The sequence below is a fragment of the Rhamphochromis sp. 'chilingali' genome (genome assembly GCF_963969265.1).
Source record: "Rhamphochromis sp. 'chilingali' genome assembly, chromosome: 20".
Lineage (NCBI taxonomy): Eukaryota > Metazoa > Chordata > Actinopteri > Cichliformes > Cichlidae > Rhamphochromis > Rhamphochromis sp. 'chilingali'.
In genome coordinates, this window is record NC_137947.1 from 22493045 (window position 1) to 22517664 (window position 24620).

Here is a 24620-nt window from a genome sequence, read left to right on the forward strand (position 1 = left end):
GTCTTTTCAGTTGGTTCAGGTGGTTTGGATGAATAGCAGACTGGCAACAGCAGCTCCATGACTGCACTACAGTCGGCACAGTTGAGTTGAAATACAAGGCAGTGAGTCAGTTTAGCCTAATCATTTCCTTCACATTAGCCAAAAATGATCTATGCTATATTCTGTAACCAAGAAGACTGGTTAAAGCTCAGGAAACAGGTGAAAACTTAACTCCCACTCTTACTAGTCACCCTGTGGTGGTCACAGCACCATCAGCTGTTCACTGGGGGGGGGGGGGGAGTTGCCATTCTGGCACACTCTTCTCTCTGTTCAGGGGTCACAGAGTCACAAATAGACACAGATTCATGTGACCTGAAGCCAGGCCAGGAAAGACACTCAGTAAGGGAGAGAGCCTGCAACAGAACTACCCCCTATAAATCATCTAAGTATCACAAAACCACAAGAGAAAGAACCCCACAGGATGCCCACTCCCCTGTTCCAACCACACTTATGGTTTCAGATTACAACTGGCACGCTTAAGCGGTGAATGCATTCATTTCACCTGCTCATCAATTCATTTCATTAGCTCCTGTGTGATACCATCACGCACGTTGAAGAGCCCATTACAGCTGCCAACACACACACACACACACACACACACAACCAACCACGTGTCCAACGACTGATCACAAGGTTATCTAAAAATGTAGCACTGCTATATGCAATTCTTTCATTCGACAAGAGTTTCATTAGAGTCTTTTGTTTTTTAATTACAAAATTCGGGAAGAAGCTGCAGCAGTGGTTTAGATGTGTCACTCTCGTGCTGAGAGAAACAAAAACCGGCGAAATGCGAAGCGCAGGAATGAAAAAATGCGTTAAGAAACAGCGTTTTTTAGCACCACAATGTTTCCATTAGTCAGCCCTCTTCTCTAGCCGGACCGTCTGTGTCTAATTGCCGGGATAGAGCGCGAAAACGTGGCGCTAAATTTAATTTAAATCAACAAAGGACACACGCGGCCACGGAGTAACGAAAGCCCCGGTCAGTCTGCCTGTTTTTCTACCTCTTTAGATTATTTTAGGTATAAAAACGAACCACGGCCTCGTAACTTTAACATAACAGCACAAATCAGCATCCGATACAACAGCAACGTTATTTTTACGCTTAATCTGAAGGCGGTTTCAAACTACCGCGCATTTATGTGGCGATCCTTGATGATAAAGGTAAAATAAGCGTCTGTGAGTACAGACTAGCGCTCATTGACTGCAGTGTGATGTCTTACCTTACCGGAGTTGGTGGAGTTTCTTGTCCCCATCCACTCGTCTACTCAAATGAACAGACAGACACGCCTTCGTGGCATGATCATCACCCAATCATTTATCGCAAGTTTAGAACAACAAAAGGCGCACAGGGGACGAAAATAAGCCTGTTATTGGGTGGTAGCCCGCCAGGGTATAAAAACAAATATCTAAAATTAATAAATGAGCCCAAACACAACACGAAAGGATCCTTTTGTCACAGTCTGTGAGTTTTGCTCCGAGCCTTTAAGTTTTCTGCATTGTTTTTAATTTGTAGTTCAGGCTTATTCGTTTCAGACAGTGTTTCATCGAGCTTTTTCGTTTCAGCACTATCCGCAGGGGCGGATCTAGAAGGGTGGCACGGGGTGGCATGGGGTGGCACCCCATGCCACGTTTTTTGTGTGATTTCAAATCCGTTTTGTTAATACAGTATGTCAGTGAAAAATAACTGACATAACTAAGGTTATTTTTTTCCTATTTTTTTGTTAAACACTTCCCATTTACACTTACTACAATGATTTGACATGCTCAACTACAGCTACTAGATACAACCTTGCAGCTCAAGATTATTAATATATAACATAATAAACAAACAAACTGCTGTGTAGTAGAAGGCTGTTATATTAGCTTTTCCTCAATAAGCATATTTTGACACTAGTCAGGTGTACTTTTTTCATAAACAATGAATAAAAAAATTACTCATAAGAAAGTGTTTCTACACTGTAATTCTATTTAAAAGGAAAAAACGGAAAGAATACAATTTATGGAAACACACTATAAAATGTTATGGCTCGGCAAGTCAACTGCACTTTCAAAATCATCCCTGAATGGCACGCCGTGAAGCCTAACCAGTGACGAGGCGGAGGAAGCTTGAGTATTCGATGTGGGACGACAATAAAATGTCATCTGCCACCCAAGACTTTCTGGATGTGTAATGCCAATGTCTGTGACTGTTTTTGAAACATCTCTGATGAGTAATCATATCACTACTGATGTGACCAGCACAACCATAAATGTGGCAATTATATCACTCTAAAGAAGCAGCTTGTGGTACAAATGAAACCAAGTAATGCAAAAGTACTTGCCACAGCACAGCATGGTTTTTCTTTGTTTTTGCTACAAGAATTCAGAACTTCAAAATAACAACGAAAAAAACAAAGTAAGCAAAAATACCACCAACTAAATATATTCTATAACAAAGCAACCACCTTTTGCTTTAATAATAATAATAATAATGGATACTTTATTGATCCCCATGGGGAAATTACTTGTTTTTCTCTGCATTTGACCCATTCACTCAGTGAAGCAGTGGGCAGCCCACTAAGCAGGCGCCCGGGGAGCAGTGTGTAGGGACGGTACCTTGCTCAGGGGTACCTCAGGGTAGCCGTTAAGTGGATTCGAACCGCCGACCTTCCGATCATGGGGCGACCACTTTACCTACTGAGCTATCCCTGCCCCTTTTAATAATAATAATAATAATTTGATAACACCTTTGCACAGTCAGCGTCATAAGCAAGTCTTGAGGGAGTTTCCACATTTGCTGAGCAAGAAGCACGAAACAAAGTTTCTGCAAGGCACCATTACATAGATTGGAAGTGATGCAAACAGAGATAAATCCATGTTTGAGTGATGTTTCAACTTTGGTCATGAAAACCCATCAGCTGCGATTCTCCCATAGAGGAAGAAAAGGAATTTAATGTGTCTTCTACTTGAAGCCTGAGAAGCAATGATTCAGAATTCAATCACAAAGTTCGACAATCCTAATGAATGTATTCTTTGATCCTATTCTCTGATGTAGACAGAAATCAGTACATAAGGCAAAAACAGAGTTTGTACAGTTATAATTTTTGAAAGAGTTTGAAAGTCAATATTTGGTATGAGCACCTTTACTCTTCAGCACTGCCATTCTCTTAGACAAGCTTTCTAGTAATTTCTTAAAGTAGTCTTCGGGAATACTTCTCCAGGCTTCTTGAAAGACAATTAAAGCTTTTCTTTGAATGCTGGCTGCTTTTTGCTCCGTTTTCTATCAAGATGATCCCACACTGCTTCAGTAATGTCGAGTTTTGAGCTCTGCCAATCCATGACATGACATGCAGAAAAATAAGCCTGTTGCCAAAAAGACATTTTTCAGATGGTATCAGTGGTTTAAAATCAAACCCTTCTTTCTGCATTCCCAGCTCCATCAGTTTTGACAAGATCCCCAACACAACAGGCTGAAATGCAGCCCCACACCATGACAGAGCCTCCATCATATTTTACAGATGCTATAAACACTCATTGTTGCACCTCTCCTGGAGGAGGTGAGGAGAGGTGAGGTCAGTTCCTTGATCATTAATATGCAAATATTCATGACTACTGATCAACAACCACTGATCTTTTGGGATTTCCTTACCTGGATGATTGAGCTTGCATCAAAATGGTTTTCTCAAATGTTTTAAGGATAGATGTTACTGAGAAATATCTAGTTTTAGCTAATATAGCTCCTTGGGAATCACCTTGTTGGGGCAACCACTTTTTAAAATCAGATTTTGCCATGTGCCATGAGTTCGGCACATTTTATGCTTGAGTGATTCATAGGTCTGTGTTAAGTGGTTTAACAAACAAAACAACATTCTGGTCAGATACAAAGACTGGACTGACAGTGAGTAAAAAAGCAGCCAATATCCAAAGACAAAGATCTTCAGAGAGCCTGGATAACTATTGCCCAAGACCCCTTCAGAAAATTACAAGAAAAGTCTGGCTCCTTGGAAACAAAATAAAGAAATAAGAGGTATCTCAAGAGTTTTGCACAGTACTGTATTTCCAAAGCAGCACAATACAGATAGTTACCAGTAATTAATTCGGTGTTAAATATGGAGGGAGTTGTTTTAATTAAAAATGTACAATCAATTATTTACCATGCATTACTAATATTCACACTAACCTACAGTATTTTCGAATGCAAAGACATTAGGCACAGGAATTTGCCCTGAAGGCCAAAGCTGACTAAGTTTAACAGTCTGAGGCATATAGAGAAGGGCAAATCACCCACAGACAAGATTAGAAAGCCTATTTAGTATTCCTAAAGAGCTGTATTTGTGTAAAACAAAAAAAAATGCCGAAAACATTTTTTTTCCCTTGTACTAGAAGAACTGAGTCCAGTTTTTGTCGTGATCAAAAGCTGGAAACAGATGGAATCGGTTATTGCTGTTGTGCAACACTTTGGCCTGCTGTATCTCTAAATAAAATACAAACATCTTACAGAATCTTTTAGAGTACAGCTTGTCTCAAGAGTGTGCAAAAAGAGACACCAGCATATAATTTCATCATAAAACGTGGGCCGTTGTTTGTGGACATTTTTGTGTCGAGTCTGGATACACTTAACCCTGTTTACTCATATAGTTGTGGTAGGTACACAGTCATCCACACCCTGTCTCCCCTCCGTCTAAAAAAAGCTTGCGGCGGTTTCGGACAGAAACCATCTGTGACGGAGAACAAGTCTGTCTGCTTCCCTGCAAACCCAAACCCAGTGAACGACGAGCTGAGCAAAGAGGACTGAGGGTCCACTGTCTCTCTCTCTCTCTGCTGGTGTGAAGACACAAAACTGCACAGCATTTCCATCACTGGCCTTTCAAATGTATTTTTGTAACTATATATGTCTGTGGCTTGTTTATTGGCTTGTGTAGCCAAAGAGGAAAGTCGGTTAGCAGCTTGTCAGTGCTGTAAGGCACAAACTTAACTGGGTTTTTCCATGAAGAGGACTGAGACTGCCAGGGAGAAGGAAAATAAAAGAAAGGAAAAAAAGAGAATATGGGTTCTATGAGAGACTTCTTTCATGAGGCAATGTTGAGCATGAACGCAGAGATATCTGACGGGTAATGTGGGAAAGATAAATGCAGGTGACGACCAGAAAATTGGGGCAGAGAAAACAGCAGCAACTGTAACCCAACGGGTGTGCGTGTTTGTGGTCTTTGGCGAAAACTGACTCCTTTGGAGCGCCTGTGTGACATCTGGCAGAGGCGGTTTTAGCCTGCACAAGCTGAACATGCAGCCAAAGCAACCTTTCATATTGTCAATGAGAGCCTGAAAAAACAATCAATGGCCTTCTTCTTTTTGTTGTGTCGCTGTCAGATGAAATGCTTAACCCCTTCGCTTCCCGCTGACCCACGAACAGCTTCCTTGTTTTGCCATTTTTAGAACAAAAGTTAAGCAAATAAACATCACACGTCTAATTCGAGAACATCTTGTGAAGTTTGTGGCATAAGAGGTGCACGCAGAGAGAGGAGGAGGGCATGACGTGAATAGGCTGGAAGTGGCTTTCTGACCACATACTGAGATTTAAGAAGACAGTGGTAAAGAAAGGAATCCCAACGGATGGCCTCTAAACCCCCGAATGGCTTAGGAAGCAGGGTGAAGTAAGCTCTCTACTGGAGGATGAGGATTTTAAGACCTGGCTCCATTTTTAGGGTTTAAAACTTGGACTGAAGTGATAAAGACAAACAAACAAAGAAAAACTCCTCACAAAGATATGTGAGAGTGGAATCCCTGTTTTCATTACCTCAGAAGCCCCTTCAAACTCCCAACTGAGTGCGAGTCGTTGCAAGGGTCACGCGGTACTATGAAATCCCTGTCACAATGGACCATCAGCAAATCTGCTACTGCACAGACAAGGAATTCCCCTCAATCTGGAGGTGCGTTGAGGGACAGGATTTTGAAACAGTCCATTATGGGATTTACATCCAAATCCAGAAAATTTAAAACTGGCATTAGTCCCAAATTGTGCAACTTGAAGAGTTGCTGCTCACATTCTTCTGTGTGACCATGAAATAAAACAGAAACCATCAGACTTTAATTTGCTGAATTCCCTTAAATCACTTCTTCATATATCACTAACTTGGTATGTATAAGTGTTGATAAAAGCTTATCTAAGCGTATCTGAAAAATGAATCGCTCCTGCACATAAAAATGATCTTTTCCATCAATCACTGAGCTCATTTTTCATTTCAGGATGGACAAACAGGTGTGCACATTTATACGAAACTGAAGACAGAGAATAGAAGTTATTTATGTCAGTTTGAGCAGGTTTTAACCTTCCACTGAATGCTGTTAAAATGTATGAATTACATGATGTTAAAACAAAGAAATGCTTCATTTTACAAGGTGTGTTTGTTCTGTACACAGAAATTTTGAGTCCATCCATGTGCAATGAACACACACGGAGAAGGCAGCGGGGAGAAGTCGGGGGGTTAGGTGCCTTACTTAAGAGCACTTGACACGTAGATCTTCTGAGATAGCGGGAACCCACCCACAAATTTCTCACACCACTCTCAGTCACAGTTGCCCTCAAAAAAACAGTTGCGAGTCTGTTCTGCACATGCAGAGGCGGAGGCTGTGTGAGTGTGCATTCTTGTCATTTCTACATTTCTATTATCCTTAAAATTAATTTGTGTTGTAGCAGATTTGTTCTGACGACAGGACAGAGACCAGTTCTCTGGAAAGAGCTGCTGTTATCCCAGGAAATAAAGTGGTACTAAAAAAAGCCCAGAAATATGGAAACTGGAACCAACAAACAATTAATTGCTTTATTCCACAGTTCATAACAAATGGCAAGTGCTTCTCAGGCATAAAAGGTCAACATTTAATACATTGAAATGTTTGCAGTGCATTTCAATCACATTTAATCCCAATGTGGTGTAAGGAAGGTGTCAGCAACCTGCAGCTCTGAACCCAGATTCTTAACGTGGCTTTATCTGATTTCATCCTTAAGACTGCTGGCTTACAGGCATGGTTAATATGCAGCTGGAGTTAATTCTAAATTAACTGAAGAAATCCTTCATTTTACAAGGGGTTGGGGCTCTAGGTGCCTTACTTGAGAGAAATTGGCCCTTTATTTTAGACTCTTAACCAGTCTGTTGTAGGGCTAACACACCATTGAGTCTCACACCTACATCCAATTTAGAATCACCACGTAACCTAACATCTAACATCCATGTCACTGGACTTCTGCAGGAAGCCAGAGTAAGATGCAAACTCTGCAGGGTCCAGGACCTTCTTGCAATGAAGCAGCAGGGCTAACCAGTGCACCACCATGCAGCCCCTAAGCACAAACCAACATTCAAGAATATTAAACAGGAACTCAAATCTCAAAGCATCACGAGGTACCAAGACTTCAAGCCATGAGTTACATTCACGTATCATCATCATCGTTCAGATGAGAATTGCAGAAAGATAGAAAGGTATAATCGGTGACCAACCGAACACAAAGCAAGAACTGCGTGACACACAAACCAACCTAAAAAAACATCCACGTTTTCCCTCACTCATTCTAGAACTGAATCCACACAAGCACTGTCATAAAAAGCCTTCCCACAAAGCTCTATATTGGCTAATAAGAAGCACTAAAAACATGCTCTGTGCATCCCTGATTAAAGCTCCTCCAGCAAGTCTCCTCTGTCCTTCTGATGCAATCTAGGAACTGATTTCATTCAACATGACACACTGAAATTGCTTTACGTGTCACAGGCAAGTAGACAGAGGGAACGAGGAGGCACAAATTAGAGATGACGAAACGCTCTGCCTCTATGTCAAAACAATGCAAACAGTGTCTGAATATCTATCTATCTATAAGGTCAGTCAATTGTAAGTGAGCTAAAAGTGTGTTTTCATGTAGAGAAAAGCAGAAACTGCACAGAAAAAACCCCACTTAAAAACATAAAATCCCTGTTTTTATGTGGGCACTAGCTAACTCAATCTGTGATGTCACAACATGTGTTTTTCATAACTGCTTAACAAGGTTAGTGTCTTTGAAATTGTTGAATCCAAAGTCTCCATGCCCAGTTTTACTATGAACTAACCGCACAGACATTCACCACGACACACACAACAAATATTAAACTGCAGTAAATGTGAGAAATCTCGCGATTCTGCACATGATCTGAACTGCAGCTGAAGTCCATGACTGCATGCGTGTAAACGTATATGTGTTTGCATGCAGCCGCCTGTGTTTTCTTTGAGTATCTACTTACATAACATCATCTGTGAAAACAGCTCAGGAAATCTGAATTCCCCACTGACAGACAGCTGTTACAAGACTTTAGGTCCGGAGTACATTTGGCTATCAGATCATGAGCATCTATAGATCTACTCTTCTCCTTGATGTTGTTTGCCACTCTTCTTAATGCCATCAGTTTTCGCCCAGGCCCTGCTTTACATCTTATCAGGAGCTTACAGCCATCCTGTTGGTCTGTCCCCATAAGGGAAAATAATCAAGCAGAGGTAACCAGATGCAAAGGCTTTATTTTTTTAACATTTTGGAGGTCTGTTTTCTGTGGTGTGGTTGCCCATTTGAAACCCAGTACTCAATTGTTCTTGATTTCCCAGTCTTATTTAACCTTGACTGTTTTCATCTCCCTCCACTTCACACACAGGCCATCTGTTGAAACCATAATGGAAACAAAGGCACACTTGAGGCTGTAATTGCTTAAGAAATGTGTTTAGTGAAATTATATTTTCACAGTGGCACAGCACATAATTTCAGACTGTCAGAGTCAGGTGATGAGGCTCTCTACAGTCACTTTAAAAAAAAAATTGCAGTTCTTCAGTTTCACCCTGGATTTCAAAGGATTAGTAATGGAGTCAGATATTTATTTAAACTATGGAAATTTTCTGCATAGTTTATCCAGAACATTAACAATGAATTGCAGTTCATGTTCTGCATGAAAATACAGAGTTTTTTCTGTGCTTGGTCTTAGGAATTCATATAAAAATGTTGTTTTCACTCGCTGGGCCCATGTCCTCATTTTCGGTTTGTCAGCGTCTTAGTAGGTAAAGGTGAATGGCTTGGACATGAATTGAGCTGCGGTTTGGGGAAAGCCTCGAAGGGGAATGGCTCCCGGGCCTGGCAGATCCCCATGTGCCAAAGAGAATTGAAGAAGTTAAAGAATTGAAAAGGGGAGGGAGGGTGGGGCACGTAAATGAGAATGAACAGCTTGTAGAACTGGGGGAACTTATATAGATGAGAACTGGAAGGAGGGTGTTGGAGGCAGCTGCTAAAGTTCATTTTTAATTGTCAAAAAAGTAAAATTAAAATTGCTGGTTACAATAAGCCTGTGTGTGTACGCAATGACTGCAGAGCTCCAGTTAGTTAAAAAACTGGATGCACTTCCAAAAGTATGAGTATTTTCCTCAGTCTCCTGACTAGTCGTGGTGTTGTAGAGCTTTATATTCTACTTCCATCTGAGAATAGTTTGAAGCATCTACAAGGATGTCCAAACAGAGTGGAAGTGTGTAGGATGTGTGGGCAGGATTGGTAGAAAAGTAAAGGGACACCTTTGTGGTCAGGCTTTATTCTACGTGGCCATCCTTCCACCTTTCCCAACCTCTCGGTCCTTACCAACTATATCCAGCATAGAGACAGTTACAACCGTGGGCCTAAAGAACCGTATCTCTGGTTGCTTTCTTTCAAAATTTTATGTCATAATCACTGATCACATGAGTGCTCCTTGATGGCAAGAAGAGTCTGGATGGTCAGAGGAGTCATCAAAAAAGCAAAGCTATACAACGGCGCAGTATAAAGTGATAAAAACAGATTTATTCTGTTTTATGGAGAAAAAAAAACAAGACTTTGGTGATATTGTTCAAGGTTCAAGGTTCTTTATTTGTCACATACATAGTTATACAAGTATAACACACAGGTAGAGGAAGAACATTATATATATATATATATATATATATATATATATATATCACTGACCCTTTTTGAAATAAGTTTAAACTTGAAATTTTATTTATGATAAAATAAATGATAAATGATTATTAAAAAAATTACAGAGTTTTGGGCACAAGCTTTTCAACTTTTGAAAGGCGGCATTTAAGAAAGACAGCCACTAGCTTAAAGAGAGGTAGAAGGACACTGTAACAGCTTGTTTCACACTGAGGATGAACTGTAGGCTGGCCTTTATTTGCTCGTTAAGCTGACACCAGATCCCTCAGCTGCGTGTGGACCACATGGCAGTGTGACACTTGATGATTAAGTGTGAGGCATCTGCCACATGCATGGCCAAACAGTGACTGTGAGACGTGTCATGGGCACCATCATCAATGCATCTCAAACAGAGATGTGGGAAAGGTTCAGTTCTACAGTTTTTCATTTATTATTAATAGATAATGAACAAAAGAAGCATGTTTATCATATATTATATTGTGTTTGTTTACATGACACCTCTACTCTCTTTTAGCCTCAAGTTGTACTGCTGAGACTTTGACCACAAGTGGCATGACATCATCACACAGACGATCATGCAACAGACCCCGACATCTGTCAACAATATCATTATTTGGAGGCGGAGTTAGCATTTTGCAAAAGCATTGTTTGATAAAGGTGTGATATGCTTTTAAATGTTTAAGGAGGATTTAAGATCTCAGTAAATCAGAGATAAAAGACTAAATGATGCCTCAAGGATTTTAATTTTTTCCAAAAGGTTTTTTAAAAAAACTGAATATGAAACAAACAAAAACAAACAAACAACGCAACAGTATCTAGAATCTAACAACATTCATTTTTGTAAAGAAAATAAAGATAAACATTCTCTTTTTATACTGACCTTGGATTTATCTATTGTTTAGGATGTTTTAATAGACGGACTTATAGACATTACCCAAAGGAGGTGAAAGTCTTTTACCTGCCAGCTCCCAGCTAAAAAACTATGTCATGTCTGATTGCACTGACGTGAGAACACTCCAAGTAATGGGGCACAGAATTCCTACCTTGCAGATATGCTGCCTCCAGCATGCTCACTCTAAACCAGGGAATACACGCAAGAGTGAGAATACTACTGATGCAGCTAGTCTCCTGCTGTGTGCTACATATGAGGAAGGACGAAAAAGGACACTGACTCTTCAAACATATTTAAACAGCTACAGACTGGAGAACACTCTTTATATGATGTAAAGATACCAAAACACAGGAAAGCCTGCTTTGCCCTCTTATGCATGCAACCTTGTCGCACTGGTGTGCAATGAGCTTGTGGTTGTCTTGCAGTCTAGCCTGGTTGCAAAATGTTTTCAGAATTAAGGAAACCATAAACCTCAAAAGATGTATACTGTGTGCTGTATGCGTGTATCACAAAATGGCATGCATATATCAGTCTGCAGATTTAGATATGTTGGGCAACAACATTATTCACATGACTTGAATGTTTTTTGAGTAGACCCAAGTCATCTAGTAAGTCATACATTTCTATCAATAGCCTCAGAATTGTTTCTCTTTCTTCTAAATCTTAAACTTAGTATTTCCCAGATCTTTGGGTAAAGCTTTGTAGTCCAGATCAAAGAAACTGAGCTTAATTTCAGTGCAAGTGAGAAGAGAAATTACAGTCAGCCTTGTGCCTGTAATCCATTTAGTTTTCGCCCTTGGCTCACTCTTTGTGTGTGGTCTTGACTCTTGCTCATTCTCCACAAATGTCCCAATTATACCACAGTATCAAAATCAGCCCTGTCCTTTTCTTTCATCTTTTCTTTCTTTTTTCTTTTGAGGAAAAGCAGCAGCAGCAGCAGAAAGCTGTGATCCTGGTGTAACGGAAACCAGATTCACAGCACTCAACATGGCATATCAGAATAAATACCTCGTACCAACTGTCAACCTTGGTGGTGAAGAGGTGATGATTTAGGCTTGTTTTGCAGCCACAGTCACCAATTTTTGTAAAATTATTCTTCACAAATCTGATATAAGATCGGATTAGGAATGTCTGATAATTATCTGAATTTCTGCTAGTGTTTTCTCAAAGTGTGTAAAAAGCCTTTTGCTCTGTTATTTACAGGCAGTTTACTTTGTGGACACTGAAAACAACAAATTTGAAGCTGCCTGGAAGTTAAACAACGTCCCAATGTTAGCTGAAAGATTTAAATGGCAAACATATGTTTCTGATTATTTCGAGGAGTTTCCCTGAACTCTCATCATTGGTTTGTTATGTAATCATAACTTCTATCTTCACATGAAAAAACATGAAGCAACTACCTCATTTTTATGAAATCTACTTTGCTTGACCAGCAACGAAGACAATTAGGCGTGAGCCTTAGTTGACAAAAACCAAACTGACCTCAGTTTGCTCAACTAAACTCAACAAACTTCTGTGTTTGTGTAAAATATGCCTTATTCGACTTCTGAAAACAAACCTGAGATTATTTACTGATGAAACTTAATCAGACCACATTCCTGGGTATTTTCTGCAGAAATACGCTCAGGTTATTTGTAATCTCAGACTTCTTTATTTTTAGTGACTGTAGAAGCCCTCTCAGTTTAGTTCAGACACCCTCCTTTTGTCCCTTTTGTTTCTATAGTAAGTTAATCATAATATCCATCATGGAAGTCTGTATACATACTAACAGCTTTGTGAAGTTGTAGTTACATGTTAACCAGTACTTAACTAGTGATACACTGTTATCAATGCAGATGTTTAAAATAACTAGCTGACTGCAGTTTCACTTTTTCTGTTTCTTGCTTTTGTTTTTGTTGGTATTTACTTTGTGATAATGAACTAAATAAACCTTCTTTAGATGAGCACAACTAATTGTTTAAAGTCTTTCAGCACTTAATCATGCTTATTTTGAACATTTCACAAAGACAAAACTGCCCTAAAACATTTCAACAAACAACTGCTCTTGCTAATGGTAAAACAACACTGCAGAAAGCAGTGTCACCTGAGTATGTTAGCACACAAACTAGCACTACTTACAGTAGACTGTAAGTGAGATGCACAAGGTCAGCAACAATACTGAGGTTTTGGGTGTTTAAATGATCCACGGGTTCAAAGTGCGCAAAGAAAATATGCCCCACACCCTTACACTACAGGCACTAGCCTGAACCTTTGTTACATGCCAAGATGGATCCATACTTTCATGTTGCTTACACTAAATTCTGACTCAGCCGAATGTCGCAGCAGAAACTGGGACTCATTAGATCAACATCCTATTGTCTAATTTGTCTAATCTGTTTCAGAGATGCTCTTCTGCAGATCAGCAGCTTCTACAATACTCAGACCAACAACCATGCTACATTCACAGTCACTTAAATCCCCATTCTTGCTCATTCAGCAGATCATCTTGACCATGTCTACATGCCTAAATGCATTAAGTTGAACAAGTGTCCCTAACAAAATGACCATAAAGTGTACATTAAACAATAAGTAGACATCTGAAGCGGTTTGTGCCACCAAAGATGAAGAAAGGTTTGGAGGTAACCAAAGACACTGGGATCCTCCTCTGGGCCATGTCAAAGCAGGACAGGATTTCCTTTCCTTTGCATTTATTTCAACTGTTGTTTTCATGAAACTGTGAAGGACATTTCCTTCTATTTCACCAGTTAAATACATAAACAGATTGGTTTGTCTCTACAAAATAAAGTCAGTTGTGTTTAAGACCTTGATTCGGTTTTGGTTAGTCCACTGCATCATGTTACCCTGCTGCACACTCACACTACGTGCTGTTCCACCCCCGTCTGATTTTCAGATTGGACTTTCTAATTATAGCTGCATAATTGTCTCAGGGCATAACGTCCTGGTAGGAGATCAAAAAGAGAGAGCTGCAGAAAAGGACAGTAAACTGGGCTCAGTTAATAAGGTGCTGAAGGCCGGTTACAGAGCTAGTAGGGAGTTCAGCATCTTGCTCAAACTCACAATGATCCTCGGCTTCTGCAGTCTGTAATCTAATCACTTCTATCTATGTGCCTCTGTTACAAGAACAAGAGAAAACAATCAGGATGTCACATAGTTTTATTGTTTTCCTAATGAATAGGAAACTTAACAGATTTTGCAAACAAAGGCCCATTAACTAGTAAAGTGCTACTCACTGGGGTGTTGCTAAAGTGGGGACGTGGGGTGGGGGTGGTTTCTTTTCCCCCTGGAATTTGATTGACATCCCCTCCCAGTTTCCCCCAGAATTGTTTTATCAAATCAGTGCAAGTGGGAAAAACTACAGGAGGGACGAGGAGGTCTGGATCCAGTGATCGGGTTCACTGCTTAAAGTACCACTCCCTAAACTCCATTACATTTCAGATGTCAGCCTAAAACTCTGTTCTACAACTGAGCAGAACAAAACATGCTTACAGTTGCAACCAGACTGCACTTTGTTGAATCTTGGCTGCTATGTTCTTATAGGTCAGCTGCATCTCCGAATGCATGGCTAAATTATGGAAACCGGTAATGTTTTTAAACCTCCGAAGGAGGAGGAGCAGGAATAGCTGACACCCGATGATGTTTTAGTGATGTTTATGGTTTTGTATGGTTTGGGGTTTTTAATAATCAGCATATAGGAAATGTAGTTCTCCTTTAATTGGCAAGTCTATAAAATAACTGAACATTAGGAGCGGCATGAGTTCACAAAGCTCTGCGGTCATCTTGCCTTTATCTTTTGTCAAGTTCAAATCCAAATATTTTCAGTTTCAGTGAGATAAGACTGAGAACAAATCAATTCTTCTAATGATCAACTACATTTTTGATGACTGTTTTCGAACTGAGAACATCAGCTCCAGTGAGGATGTAACCTGCTCCTCTTTACATGCACAGCTGTGTTCACTGCAGGAGAAAACCAACAGACCATATTATCACTGAGAGAATAGCAGCTTTCTCAAAGCCACAGGAGCGCTGATATGCAAGCAGCTTTAAAGGTGCAACACACTCCACCAACATTATAGCAAGCACACAGAGGACAGGGAGAGAGAGAGTCTGAAATGGTGTGTGAGCACTGAAAACACCAGCCAAATGTTCACATGATACAGTAGTGTTTTTAGATCAGTGGGGTCTATTCTCGGAGCTCTTTCATGTTATCTCCTGCTGCATAGAGTGTGTGTGTGAGTATTTGAAAGGAGGGATCTCCATTCTCACACTGCCACCTGCTGTGGCACCTCAACTCAAACCGTGCACAAGTCTCAACCTCTGGCCTGCACCAACGTTGAGTCCAAACGAGTCATCTTTCAACTTCCTCTGCAGCTATCACAACAAAAACGCGGGGTTTGTGTGGACTGTTCCACAGCTATTCCGCCTCACATCAAAATTCGAGTACAGCTCTCTGCCCTCAGTCACGCGTCATCTGGCGCACTTTCAGCACCATGCGCAGCATTTGACCTTGTCACCGGTTCTGCTGGAGTTTCACCAGCTCGTCCCAAACAGACAGGAACACAGACTTACCTAATGCAACCAGCCTGCGATAACCTCACATTCGAGCAGCACGGAGCTTTGTGGGGAACAGCGTTGACGCGTTCATTCGTCTGTTTTCTCTCGTCTCATTCAGCCGCGAAATTAGACCCTGTTCGTGCAGCTGGCACACATAGATGGGCTACTGACTGCAGGGTGGGGGTGGCAGGCGAAAGGGATTTCTGTGACTGGTCTAGATTTCGTCAAATAGCGGGCCAGGGTTTTTACAAATAAGCCACCAGATTATAATCCTTTTAAAACTACAACCAGAGCTTGATACTGGGTCAGAGAGAGAGAGGACACAGTTATCTAAGTATTCGTCCATGCATTTTGTCACCACAGTCTGTCTCACACTGTTGTGGACCAGCAGCCACCTACTCTTAACCATAAGAGTCTCATAAGAGTGTTAATTTATGCACTATTAATTGTATGCATCCTCCCAGGTCCCATGTATATCTTCTACATATACTGCAGCTGTCTGTGTTTAAAAGTAAACATGGCTCAAATCGTTGTAAAGACTTGGAAACAAATTAGATACACTATCAGTGAATATTTCGCAGGCATGTTCTGGATGAACATTTCGTGACTTTTTCATCGGGGAGTGCTGATAAGAAAATGCAACCCATATGGCATTATTTTCATTAAAAACACGGAGAGGTATTTATTGTTACAGAGTAGATGTTGCGAATCTGTAAGAAGTGAGAAATGTTTTAAGTAAATATTTTTTCAAAAAATAGCTTAAACCTGATATTTATGAGCGAAGTCCGGCGCAGAGATACGATTTCCCTTTCGGGATTAACTTGGTGATCGAGAAAGGAGGGTGTAATTTGAGAAATGTTTGCTTGAATTAGTGATGGTATATTCTGAAACTCACCAATAAATTAGAAGGAAATCATATTTATGGTTGGGGTTTTTTCTCACTTAATGTTGGATAAGAAATGTGCGCGCCTTCTGTGGATGCTTTACAGCACAGATGGTTTATTTTGTAACCCCGAATTCCATTTTTTATTCATGTTGCTGGTTTGTTATAAATAAAGTTACAGATGACAAAACGAGGCTTTGCTTGATCCAGCTCTGTGCAGAGAGCTGGGACATGTGAGGAAACAGCTTCTACCCCCAGCTGCAGCATCATCATCAGTTATTCTTTCTTCTTTGGAGCTCCTTTCATCTCAAAGGGTCCAGCATCTGATTTATATATTGCGGGATTAGCAAAAGAAGGTAAAAAAGAAAAGAAAAAAAAGGGGTAAATGTGTCATGTGGCCTGCTTCAAGGTTTTTCCACAAACTGTCTTTGAGTTTATGCCATTTAAAACATCAGCAGCAGGAGCGAGATGAGACCTGCAAAACAAAAACAGAATGGTCCACCAGTATTCAGATATTTACTCAGTGAACTCACAGAAATATCTGGTGTGCTATTCACGGTGCATTTTCACAAATATGTGAACATGATGCAACTTATTTCTATTTGCCAACACTTATTAGTGTGACTATGCATGCATGTTTTATTTCACACGTTTGCTGTCCTCCTCCACACCAAACCCAACCTAACAGTGGGCGATCGTGTGTGAGGCAGAGCACATCTCTCCTCATCCACAACTGGATTCCCCTTAAATGTTCGTCCTGTGTGTTTCCTTCATTGGACGGGATGGAGAGTAACTCACTGACCCTGTTATGCAACCCTGGGTTTGTAAAATTCCTGATCATGGCTGAATCCCAGCTCAATTCAAAGTCTTATTACTATACTCAGTGCACAATACTACTTCTCAGATACCCTGCAGACACACACACAAACACACACACTGAGAAAAGCATAACCCTTCTTCTCATGAGCTCAACTGTGAGACACGTCCTGACCCACATAAGGAAAATTCCTCCAATTCCCTTGCGTAAGTTTCACATAATTTAAATCGCAGGAGATTAACCACTTGACTGTTTTTTTTTCTCAACAAGGTATGGGAGGATTATATCAAATAACCTTAGTTAGGATCAAACACTGCTGCTATATAGAGACTATACACTCTTACTTACTGTAGCTCAGACTGTCTATAATGAAGTAGTGGTTGAAGCACATCAAGCCACGTCAGGGAACTGTAAACAAATTATCTGGTGAGGTTTGAGCCACTGAGTCCCCATTTGGGCTGGACATGAACAGACATGTGGGAAATAGTGTCCAAGGATCCAGTGGTGTCTGCTGATGATCCCGTGTCTTTGTGGGTGGTTGCATAACCAGATTAGGGCAGTTAGTTTTAGGCTCTGGGGTCACTGGGGCCTGATTATGCTCTTTAGCTTTTTCAATCTGAATCGCCTGAAGCAGCTTCCCAAACACTGAGATTCCTGAATGTGCTGCTGTTCTGTGTGAAACTTTTAGGCCACATGGAAGAGATTCTCGGGAAAGGCCTAAAAAAAGGCTTAACAAGTTCCTGAACAAGTCATAGATGATGGCGAATGTAGCTTTCCAGCTGCTGTTCTCAAGAGTGAGTGATTAAAATTGAAAAATGAAAGCTCTAGAAAAAATATAAACCATGACAGAAAAAACATTTGAGGAGTAAATACCAAGTTTAATAAAGGTTTTGAAATCAATGCATGAACAGAGTTCATTTAGTTGACTAAGATGTGCTACATGTCATGATTAAGCAGGATTGTGAGGCAAGCTTAAATACAACAATTGAAATGTTCAAAAATCAACTACTGGAGGTGGGAAAATATATTTTCTTACACCGACTGAGACGTTGGATAGATAAATAAAGGTTCTTGCAGTACCACCTAGTGGTGAATTATTTTCTTCTCAGGCTGGACAGAGGTATGCAAAAAGTAAAGTGGGTAAACGCTTCAGGGTAAACTCCATTATTAACCAATCAAAACACACACAAGACACTGCACAGCACACTCTCTGTGTTGTAAACTGGAGGTCATATATATCACTCAGTCTAAAAAATAAAGGACTTTTTCTTTGTAACTGAACTGAATTATTTTGTCAGTTTGCACTATGCATGTGCACATCCTGAATTAATCAGTGATAACTTCTCTTGTAAATGTAAAACTAGTTAGCCTAGAAAAATGAGAGCACATGAGTACTAGCTACACTCATGGCTCACTGGATATTTTTTGCGTTTTGTTGCAGTTTCAGCCAGTCTGGCGCCTTGGTCACTTAAACCAACTTTGTTCCTCAGCTTTAACTTCAACAGGTTGTTTTGATTATATCTTCATGTCTAAATGCATTGAGTTGCTGCCATGTGGCTGATTAGATATTTGTGTTAATGAGCAGCTGAACAGGTGTACCTATTGCACAATGATATAATTCACTCCCAAATTTCCCAATCTGCGCTCAGTGTACAAACATTCACTCGTGTGCAGACTGTTTCGATGGTTTTGGATCTATTCCCTGGGTCCTTGTGTTTATCTTCTGATTTCTGTTTACTTTGTTCTGGACTTTGTTATTTTATTGGACTTATTTCAGCATTAATGCTTGTTTTTTTCATCAATCATTCTATCTCTGGTGTCCTGCTTTTGGCTTCTCTTGTCCACATAATTGATGATAATTCCAGCTCTTCTTTTACTTTTTAAAATCTGTTTTTAAAACTGTGTTTTGTCACGTTGACCTCTGTGCATATTTGAATGAATGGTGCTGTAAAAATGACAATGTAGTTTCCCACCGTAAGCAAACACACTTCTAGAGAGAAGCAATCATCTTGAAAATAAACACTCTTATTCATTAGACTGTAGTAGTCCATGATAATTCACCACTACAGCACACTGTGGAGGTTATATTTCCAAACTGACATCTGAAGATTGTTCACTTTCAGAGTTACATTCAGATACTCTTGAACTCATCTACAGCATGAAGGCAAAACATGTCTGGATGGAGAAACAACCAGTGAACTTTTACATCCAGAGATTCTCTGCAGGTACATGAGGTCATGTGACCAGAGCCTGCTGGCTGTGCATCACACAGACTCCCCAAGAGCTCTCGCCCAGTGTGAAGTTAGTGACAAACTTGTGATGAATGTAAAACATCTAGCTGGTAAAGAAAAGTGTCCTTTTGAGACCAAAAAAAGAACTGAAAAAGAAACAGAGGAACAGAAACCAAAAAAAGAAAAGATTTGCTATGTAGATGTTTTTTAAACTTTTAAGCTGATTCTGAATTTCTTCCGTTAGTAGAAAAAAAAACAATTCAGCACTCGTGGTCCATCTTTACATAGAAATATAGCTCAGCGTACGCACTAATGCACTAATCAAGTATAACCAAACCCTCATTATTATTTTTTTTAGTGATGGGAAGCACAGAAAAATATGACTCTGCATGTATGCAAATCTTCATTTCTAGAAAAATAAATCAGTAGTGATGAACGAATGCTTGAAACTGAGCTACTGTCATCTGTAATAAGAACCTACTGCTTTGAATTAGTTGAAATGTGACCAACTGTGGTCTTTGCAGACCACAGAAGAACATTATACAGACACAAATCATTTTCATTCCATCATTTCTATCTATTTGTTCCTAATGACGTGACAATGCAGCTTTGTTGTGTGTTATTGCTTTTTAAAAATATAAATGTTTTGGGGTTGCAGGTGAATCGTGTCTGCAGTGGTGAAGAGAGAGCTCACTATGAAGCTGTCCATTTATAGGCTCATATATATTCTGACCCTCAGCTTTGGCGATGAGCTCTGGGTTGTGACTGAAAAATTAAATTGTTGATGTATGCAGACATGAGCTCATTGTCAAGAATGTCTAGGCTCTCCCTTACAGATAGAGATGTCTTCACATTGTTTGGGTATCCAACCAGAAGGCCTCCTGGACAGCCCTTAAATATGGGCAAGTTCTAGGAGGACTGAACCTGATAGGTTATCACACAAACATGTCATATATGTTTACTGGAGTTTGCATGTTCTCCCAGTGTTTGTGCTGGGATAGGCTCCCGCCTCCCCACGACCCTGAATTGGATAAGTGGAAGAGAACGGACGAATGGATATTATTTGGCTATTATAATTGCTCTTAACAGTAAATTATTCTTGGTGTACCCAAAGATCACAGGAAGTACATATGTGAAAAAATGTCAGTGGGATGATTAGTAGGAAAATTACTTTTAATAATAAAGGTTATAATTAATGAATCACAGAGCAGAAGAGATCTGGTTGATGAAGAGGTCGGCACACGGCTCTGAAAGTGTGACAGTGTTTTAAGTTTGCATGACCAGGCGAGCTGCAGCTGTACCAGAGAGCACATCTGCTGAACATCTGCTTACTTGAAAAATAAGAGTGGAAAAGGGCACTGTGTCCCACTTTGCTCTTTCTGAGTAAAATAAACTGATGATTTAACACCAATCAGATTCTGTTGTATAAAAGCAATCATTACAAGCTGGACGTTATCGGCAATGTTATTGCTCAAAGTGGGGATCAGAGGTCATGTCAACAGTAAAGAGAAACATAGTGTGAAGCTCAGAGCCTGTGCTCATCAAACTGTTAAAATACTTTTCCTTCACTTTACTTTTTAGCTGGTTACACTGCTTAAATTTAAAAGAGGTTTGCAGCTTTCTTTAGCACTTTTCATGCATCTTATAACGATGTTATAAACAAACACTTTTATTTAAAACCCAAGTTAAGAATTCATTTTCTGCTCCACTTTGGTTTTCTATAACACATCTTTCAGTGACATGTGATTTTTATTAAAGAAAATGAATCAGATACATCAGAACATACAGACGATTAATCACAGTGTCACCTGATAGCAGCTATTAAAGAGAAACTACAAAACAACAAAGTGTTAACTTCCAGAGGAAAACCTTCCTTAAAAATGTATTTTAGGGGAAGTCATCGGACATTTTAAAGTGCTTTATTTAGTTTTGAGATTTAACTGGTGATTCTATACATGCAGCATCAAATTTCAAGTTAATTTAGTTCATGCTTCAATTGATTTCTCAAAATAATAACCTGCTGCTGAGTGCAGAGACTTGTTTTTACAAGGGTGCTGCTCAGAGGACCTAAAAACATGTTTTTCAGGCAGTGGATGAACTGGAGGGCTGCACCGAGGCCCAGAATAGAATAAATAGGGATTATTTTGAACTGTGAATCATGCAATGCCCAAGAACAAAAACATGGAGCTAAAAATAATTGAATTAGACCCACTTTAAATGTTACTGACATTTTGCTTTAAGCATCTTTATAATGGGTCTTCTTGCTCTTTACAGCAAAGTTTGGCGTCTCTGCTGAACATTTTTCATTATTAAATATGAGCCCAGGGGGATGAATGAGTCAATATTTCTGAGTGTGAGTCCCCAGGTGATATTTCAAGTGTGCACTCTGTAGAAACCCTCTGCCACAGATACCACAGCGGTGAGGCCTCTCGCCTGTGTGGCTTCTCATGTGCTTCCTCAGGTGTCCGCTGTGGGTGAAACTTTTGCAACAAAAGGAGCAGCAGAAAGGCTTCTCGCCCGTGTGAATCCTCATATGTATCTTTAAATCCCCTTTGCGGCTGCACTCTTTCCCACACACGTGGCAACGATGCAGTTTCACCCCGGCGTGGCTCGCCATGTGCTCGGTCAGTGCGGTCGTGCTGTTGCACTGCTTACCGCACATGTGGCAACATTTTGAGCCCTTGTGCGATTTGAGGTGCATGTTAAGGCTTTCGGTGGATTCAAACATCTTTCCACACACGGCACAGATGGCACCTGCGTCTGCTGAATGCACGTGGAAAGCATGATTTATCAGGTGATGGCTGGAGGAAAATGATTTATTGCACAAATGGCAATGATAGTCAGGTGCAGCAGAGTTAAAATGAGGTAACTCAGTGGATTCTCTGAAAGTGCTAAAGGGCGCCTGGGTTTGTTCTGATGAAAAACTAGCAGCAGGTCTTTCGCTTTCCCTTCCGTCCTGGACGCTTTCACTTTGGGCTAGAGTTTGTGAAGAAGATGTCAATGTGAGAGGCAAAATGAACTGCACAGTTCTGGTTTCCTGCTCCTCCAGAAACTCCTCATCACGTTCACAGTTTTGCACTTCAGGCTGCAGAGACGGTTTCGTGTCCTCTAGCTCATTTTCCTCCCAAACAGAAGAGTGAGGTGGATATGAGGCATCAGCATCATGAAACTCTTCGGCCTGTTTTTCATCTTGCTCCTGACCAGCCCAGAGTTCGCTGTCTTCCTCTTTAATATGTTGAGGCTCTGCATTGCCCTTATGGATGCTGATGCTCGGTGTGCGCTCACATGGCTCCTGCTCAGGCGGTGACTCCTCTTTACAAACAGACAACTGAAGAACATCTGAAAAAGAAAATGTAATCTTTCTTTTACTACTTTATTACTATAAACAAGGATTAACAATCATGTTTGTTACTCTCAAAAGGTCCTTTAAAAGCTTTCAGATGATCAAATACAAATGAATTAAAACCTTATCATTTACTGATAAAAAGCAGATATCAGCAGTTTGCTGGTCTGGAGCATTCAGGTGTGTGTTAACACAATACTACAATCTTCCCAGGAGTGGACGTTCACCCCAACTCACCCCCTGAAGCTGAAAGAAACCCAAGAGCTACATCTCAGGCTCTATAGGAGAAAGCCTCAGCAGAGCTTAGAGCAAACCCCACGACTTCTGACACAATGTCATGCCGACTGTTGGTGGTGGAGGGGTAATGATTTAAAGCTTGTTTTGCAGCCACAGGTCCTGGGCACCTTGCAAACGAACACTTCTTTGTCCTAAAGTATCCTAGAGACAAATGTGTGGCCATCTGTTTGACAGCTGAAGCTTGGCTGAAAATGGGTCATGTAACAGAACGCATTGCCAAGCACAGCAGCAAATCTCCACCAGAAGGGCTGAAAAAGAAAAGATTCAAGATGTTGCAGTGGCGCAATCAAAGTCCAGACTTCATCTGACTGAAATGCTGTGGTGGAACCTTAAGAGAGCTGTGTGTAAACAAATGCCCAGAAACCTCAATGAACTGAAGCAATGTTGGACAGTGGGACAAAATTTCTCTACAATGATGAGAGAGATGTATAGTTGTACAGAAAGCGATTATTTCAAGTCACTGCAGCTAAAAATGGTTCCATAACCTACTGAATGATGTGGGTGCAGTGAATCAACTTTTTCACATGAGAGTATGAGGTCTTGAATAATCAGGCCCCAACACGGTGACCACAACAACACCTCATAGTACCTTATTATTCAAACAGTGTTATTCTCAGACTGCAGGCTTACTTGCACTTCCTAGAGTTTTTAAAAGTAGAATGGGAGGCTGGGCCTTCAACTATCAGGACCATCTGCTGTGGACCCAGCTCCCACTTTGGCTTCAGGAGACCGATACCCTCTCTACTTTTAAGATCACAATAGAAACTTGACATTTTGATAAAGTTCATAGTTAGTGCTGGATCAGGTGGCCCCAAACCATACCTTAGTTACTACTAAGTAAATACTTAATGCTTGACTATTATTTTTTCACAACATTTCAAAATTCCTCATTCAGGAAAATCAGAAATAATATGAGTTTTAGACTGTCTTCCAGTCAGTTGCTGGAGCACAAATTAAAGTGTTAAATAAAATTAAACACACTTCACAAATTACGTTGCAGAAAATAAACTTCGTCTGCAAGGTTACATTTTAGGTTAATAATTCCAGTCTAGTCGGACACCCACAGATAAGTAAAAAATAAGACCCCACAGACCTCTTTTCTGGTTTGTCATGAACTCCAGCAGCAGACCTCTGAGTCGCTCGATCTCCTGCTGGGAGCTGCTCGCTTCTTCCTCATATTTTTCTATCGTCCTCTCAAACACCTGAAATATTTCCTCCGCGGCGGCTGTCAGGCGCTCGGTCACGAAGGCCCTGAGAAGAAGCGGTGAAGACATTTTAGAATACGTGTTACTCTAGAAGCACGGGAAGAGGTTTAAAAGACAGCGGGGGTTGCGCTAGCTAGAAGCTACGGAAGCAGAAGTAAACAAAGTACCGAGAGGAAGAGCGCTGACAGCACCCACAAATCAGACAGGTGCTGCCCTCTGGTGGACACCAGCGAAACTGCTCGGAAACCTTTAACTGGGCATGTTCTATGCAAGGTGATTAGACTTGATGATTTTATAAAAATTATAGTTAACTCAATTAACTACCCTCTGCACCATAAAATAAATATTTAGCTTTCAGTTGCAGGAAGTCTTCATTCTCCTGTTGCTGCTTAACTGCTCACCTCAGCATCCTGTGCTTGGCCTGT

The 24620-nt window shown here is 40.5% G+C and overlaps 2 protein-coding genes across 5 annotated transcripts in view; both read right to left on the reverse strand.

Moving 5' to 3' along the window:
- LOC308388346 (equilibrative nucleoside transporter 1-like) overlaps window positions 1-15564 on the reverse strand; it is a 42679-nt gene extending 27115 nt beyond the window's left edge. For 2 of the 4 annotated variants that reach the window (XM_080869013.1, XM_080869009.1), the window contains exon 1: window positions 1260-1330. The gene's annotated coding sequence lies outside the window, so the exon portion shown is untranslated. Of the gene's footprint in view, window positions 1-1259; window positions 1331-15434 lie in introns of those variants that run through there. The other 2 variants (XM_080869011.1, XM_080869012.1) reach the window with 2 other exon arrangements.
- A 4967-nt stretch (window positions 15565-20531) lies between these two features.
- LOC308388859 (uncharacterized protein) lies at window positions 20532-24333 on the reverse strand. Its single transcript, XM_080869814.1, has 2 exons — window positions 24084-24333; window positions 20532-22689 (listed from the first exon to the last, which is right to left on the reverse strand). The coding sequence occupies exons 1-2, from the start codon at window positions 24262-24264 to the stop codon at window positions 21689-21691; spliced, it is 1182 nt and encodes a 393-aa protein (XP_080725940.1). The 5' UTR covers window positions 24265-24333; the 3' UTR covers window positions 20532-21688.
- Window positions 24334-24620: the final 287 nt, after the last annotated feature.

Excerpts from the sequence above, each read along its gene's own strand:
- LOC308388859 (XM_080869814.1), bottom strand. The coding sequence starts at position 24,264 with ATGTCTTCACCGCTTCTTCTCAGGGCCTTCGTGACCGAGCGCCTGACA. Across the intron at positions 22,690-24,083 it reads CATGACAAACCAGAAAAGAG|ATGTTCTTCAGTTGTCTGTT; the intron begins GTCTGTGGGGTC and ends TTTCTTTTTCAG.